This window comes from Branchiostoma floridae, unplaced genomic scaffold (assembly GCF_000003815.2).
Source record: "Branchiostoma floridae strain S238N-H82 unplaced genomic scaffold, Bfl_VNyyK Sc7u5tJ_490, whole genome shotgun sequence".
NCBI lineage: Eukaryota > Metazoa > Chordata > Leptocardii > Amphioxiformes > Branchiostomatidae > Branchiostoma > Branchiostoma floridae.
In genome coordinates, this window is record NW_023365881.1 from 328,546 (window position 1) to 333,669 (window position 5,124).

General features: G+C 42.4%; 1 protein-coding gene across 1 annotated transcript; it reads right to left on the reverse strand.

Moving 5' to 3' along the window:
• Nucleotides 1–841: 841 nt before the first annotated feature.
• LOC118408899 lies at nucleotides 842–4,136 on the reverse strand. Its single transcript, XM_035809757.1, has 5 exons — nucleotides 3,789–4,136; nucleotides 3,412–3,657; nucleotides 3,081–3,198; nucleotides 2,112–2,892; nucleotides 842–1,712 (listed from the first exon to the last, which is right to left on the reverse strand). Exons 1-5 carry the CDS (start codon nucleotides 3,903–3,905, stop codon nucleotides 1,565–1,567), a joined length of 1,410 nt encoding a protein of 469 aa, XP_035665650.1. The 5' UTR covers nucleotides 3,906–4,136; the 3' UTR covers nucleotides 842–1,564.
• Nucleotides 4,137–5,124: the final 988 nt, after the last annotated feature.

Sequence of the window (5,124 nt, forward strand, 5' to 3'; positions counted from 1 at the left end):
AATGAATTACCATCAAAATTATGATTCAAAGGGCAAAAAAACCTACAGAATGAAAGAAGATTTCTTCTTTATCTATGAAATACGTCGAACCACTTCTCAAATGTTTGGTCGGCCTGGCTGTGGTCTTTGCCTCTAACGGAAAGGTATGTCGCATTTTGTCATGTTATAATTGACATAACAAAAGGACAGCGACCTTCTACGAGCATGAATACAAACAAACAAGTGACATATACACAAACTGACGTGACAAAAACTAATTACTGCCCGATAAGAGAAGAAAAGAATTTCTATGTCTTTTGTCCTTGGCGTGGGGACGGATATATCTTATGTCTATTTCTAAGCGTATACGTAGGTCTTCTAAGGTAAACCTACACAGAAGGACAAGGTCATATAAGGTGGTCGGCCCCAAGCATTCGTTTGAAAAAGATTCACGGTTTTGAAGAGTCTAGATCTTCACAACGTTAGGTCATTCCGATCTGATTATGTATGTGACATAGTCTGAGCACCGCGAAATAAATGCGAGCGTGCAAATCAAAATTGCCTTCATTAAGCAATGAAAAGTCGTCAGGAAATTTGAACACATGACTGAACATATAGGAACAAGGTACTAAAGAAATTATTCATTTGTGACTTGTTAGTCTTCATTATTTTTTCAAGTCATGGAGACGGCATATGTATATATTTGCTTATTTTGTAGCTTCTTTATAAGATTTAATATGGTCGACAACTATTTCGGCAACGCACAAAAATTGATGCCAGCGCGGTTGGCATCCATATAATCAAGCCAATGGGGCCTTACTGGCAAATACTGAAGATATAATGCACTCATAGTCTGTGACGCTTAATAATGTCTATTGCTGTTTACTATGATGACAATTATATTGCTGTTATGTTTTATTTACAAAGTTCCTGTAGTTAATTCCGTTAATGGCCAGTTTAGCTAATTGTCGCAGTTACGGCCAATATAATAGCATATTTCAGTTTATAATAACACCACATGAAGGAAAACATCTATTTCGTAAACAAGAAAAAACTATTTCATAAACATAAAGTAACTATTTCATAAACTACATGGCGCCACAAACTTCATCGAGGTGCCAACAAAAAATTGAAAATAATCCGGAGCTGAACGACGTCATACTTCTTATACACAGTTATGCGCAAATCTCTCAGTGCCCTTCAACTAATTTCCACGTTTAAGGAAAGACGAAATGTACACGTATATAAAGTCAACTAAAAAGCTACAATGTAATATAAAAATTGCCTTCACTTATTTCTCATAAGAGTGAAGAGACTTGATGTAACCTTTCTACACTCATCTAACTTATATAACTCAATGTATTCAGCCCATATTGGGCGTGTATGTACAATGAAGATCATAGTATTTATCGTTATTACACCTCGTTACACTTTGACATGATAGCTATCATTTCGTAATGGAGATATAATTCAGTTGCAAAGACCAACTAAAGCGCCCCCATCAGCGTAACCTCTCCTGTAACTAATATGTAATGTATGTAGCCTTGAAAGAAATAAGCGTTAACAGCGACCCATGCACGTTTCTTTACACAATGGTATCGGGAAAGATGAAGTCAGGGCCAGGTATGTCGTTCCCAGTGGCCCTACAGACTCCAGACATGTAGTCTCGTTCCCAGGCTCCCAGCCAGCTGGTTGGCGACGGCTTCGTCCACTTCTCATCTGGTTTCCTGGTTCTGTACAGCGAACAGGGAGGCAATACTGAACTTATAATGCATGTCATAGTTGCCGAAAGAAAAGCCGTGTTCAACAAGACCACAGCATGCATGGGTAAAGATACTAAATCAAGAAGATCGACTGCAGTACTAAGGTCCTTCAACAGCAGACCCAAAATCAAGCATCATCGCATGGACTACAACACCTATAGCTACCCAAATACCAAATATCATAACAGTCCATCCAGCGCTTCTTAAATTAAGATATATCGCCGGAAACTGTCAAACACATGTAAAACCTATACCTCCATTTTTCAAGGTAACAATGGAATAGCCAGAAGGAATAGTCATCTTACAAAATTTGGTTTCCGATCGGTTACTTGTTACAAATGACACAGACACAAACGGCGGATGACCTACCTGACAGACAGAAACGTCCCTGCCTGGCTGTCCTTGACGAACGACTTCTTCATCTTCTCCGTTTCTTCTCCATCTTCGCCAGGATTCCACTTCAGCCCGAGCCTATTCAGTAGCAATAGCAGTGTCTTCTCTTTCCCTCTTGCCAAGGCGCTGTAGTGAAGCAGGCAGTGGAAGAAGTACTCCGGATGCATCTTCTGTAACTCCAGAGCACGCTGCATCGCGCCAACCCATAAGGTCGCCGTGTAGAAGATGCTGCTTCCGTAAAAAACGTCGGAGAATTTTGCGTCATCTCCGAAACATCGGAAGTAGTTGGGTATCAGTGGTGCCCACCTCAACAGTCCAAGCCGTACCAAAGCCCGCACGAGGGAATATAGAACTTTGCTTTTGAACCACAATCTTATCCACGATTCAAAGCACTCCATCCCGTTCCTATACAGGAATATGTTCTTTGCAGACGGGAAGGCCCGGTACATCAAGTCGCCGATCAGCAGAACATCAAATTTCAGCTTGTACATGATGACATCCCGGTGACGAGGATCTGCCGTCATGAGGTGGTAATTCAGCAGGGTGACGACATTCGTTAAGAGCTTCACCATGTCGTCCTCGTCTGACGCGACAGCCGAGCGCGCCGCGGGGTTGGGAGAGACATCTTTGTTCTGTCGGGCACGTCTGGACCGGAGCACTGCCATGTTGATGACGGAGAATACCTCGGGTTCGTTGGCTGCTTGAGCAACTGAAGTGGCTTCGACAGCTCGTGTGAGGAGGGTGGAACCACATCTTCCTGTGAGAAAACAACAACAACAAAAACATGGGTTCACGTTGGCTAATGTACGAGCTTTAGTTTAACTAACAAACAAAGAAACAAAGAAATATCTATCTATCTATCTATTATATTGAAGTTTCAGTATAACGTTTTATGTAACTGGCTTTTGCCTTATTGTTGTAATTAAAGATCAAGAACAGTCTTACCGGTATTGTAGACGAAGACATTCTGCACATGCGCAACCTTGTGACGAATGGCATCTGCAACATCTTGGAGATGTGAAAACGGAATGGAAAGGACCTCAGAGGCACTACGTCTTTGACCCTATTGGAAAGAAAAGATGCATCTTTTGTTTTTGTCTTTGCAACATGACCTGTGATACTTCTCGTTGTCAATTGGATTAAATCAGATTCACAAAAACAAACATTCCCAAAGCTACATGGCGGTTTAAAGGTAAACTCCTTGTCTAAAAGGGCAACATAATCAGACCATAAACCTTTCATAATTTGCATAATTCTTGTACTGTAATGTACGCACCTCGCGAAAGAACGGGTGATCTTTAAGATCGATTCCGTCCACCGGTCTCACCAACACTACCGACTCTTGTTCCCAGTCAATGCTGTACACAGAAAACTCGTTCCCGCGGCTTGTGAAGAACCCCACCACGTCGTTCACCGGTTCCATGTTTTCCAGGGGCACGAAATCGTCCAGGGAGTTCAGCGCTAACTGGATTTTTCTCTTCTTCGGTTCAACCCTCCTCGTGTAAGATAGGAATTGTTTCTCCTACGGTTAAAGAACAGGGAACAACGTAAGAGTCTACGAAATCTAAAGATTTTAGAGAAGCCTACAATTTCGTTTTTCACAAATGCGAACATTTTCTTAACGAATATATAAGAAAAAGTACCGTTACGAACCTTCGGCCAAGGAGACTGAACTGTCCGGGTCGTCAGGTAGAAGGCGCCGGCAGCGATCCCGACTGCTGTGGCGGCAGCCATTCCCCACATGACGCCGGTCGACAACTTCTTTCTCATGGCCCAAACTGACAGAGATGCAAACTCTTAAATTTGATGGATACAACTAGCAACGGTCCTTATAATCTGAATAGGATAAAAGGGGTGTGAGGACTTGTTGATTTATAGTTTGGTGCAACCTTTTCGACATTCAAATGTCAAGGACGCCGGAGGGTCTGCATGACTTTTCCCGTGAGGCAAAGCGATCGAACTAGCTCTTTTAGTTCGTTCTGTTGGACGTCGACCCTTGTAGTGAAGGTATATATAGTTTCTGTGGCATGATATACTTTTACAAGGAGGGGTTGCTAGCCCTTCTCCTTTATTGTGTTCGAAGCACCTCCTCGAACACGGGACTTAATATTTACGTCCCTTCCGAAGGACGAATGCAGCCCCAACCGAGATGTCCTTCCCAACATTGAACCTGGCATCAGAGGAACCAGGAGCTCAACTGTGAGGCTGCTACCAGTTGAGCTACAGGAACATCCCCTTTTTTAATCGTAGCCAGTCCGCTCTAAGTCAAATCAAATTCAACTCAGTACATTATTCGTAAAGCGTAATTGGTCGCTCTACTTCCATATGATTTATTATCCAGAATTCATCGTTATAATACTTGCTATGGACAAGTTCTCCGTATCGCGTATACGTAGCCTTAAGAAAGATGGCGCAAGTCAAGTTTTACCACCAAAGATACCAATGCTATGCCTGTAGACTCTCACGCCCCAATGACATTACCTCGAAGCGTCCCTACGATGGTAGTTTACCTTACAAACATAGCCGGGGACTTTGAGTTTGACCCTCGCTAATATATCTTATACTTTCTTTCCAATAGAACGGCGCTCTCGTCGCGCTCTCTCTGCGACCTAAAATTTGACAGATCGCTCAACGAATTCTGTAGTGAAGAAACGAATCTTTTTACATTTTGTGTGTTTTGTTGTCTCCTCAGTCACACTTTTTCGTTTTGTATGATATACCCAGTGTGAAAGCGAGGGATACACATATCCTATGTAGGTCGCAGTGAGAGCGCAGCGTCTAGTGGAAAGAGAACCATGCAAACATAGCCAGGGGCTGTACATGTCTTGATTCTTTAAATGTTTACCTTTGAGTTTGACTTTGAGTTCGACCCTCGCTAAAATTAGTAAGAAGGTTATGTTTTCGTTGTCATTTGTTTGTGGTTAGTTGGTCTATATATAGTTTGTTTGTTGCCAGCAAAACTCGAGAGTGAGTGTGTGAGGTAACGGCG

Bases quoted from the DNA above. Each gene is read 5' to 3' on its own strand.
- LOC118408899 (XM_035809757.1), bottom strand. From the start codon at position 3,905: ATGAGAAAGAAGTTGTCGACCGGCGTCATGTGGGGAATGGCTGCCGCC. The intron at 3,658-3,788 runs GTTCGTAACGGT...CTTTAACCGTAG, and splicing joins TTCAGTCTCCTTGGCCGAAG to GAGAAACAATTCCTATCTTA. The intron at 1,713-2,111 runs GTAGGTCATCCG...TTCGCTGTACAG, and splicing joins GGGACGTTTCTGTCTGTCAG to AACCAGGAAACCAGATGAGA.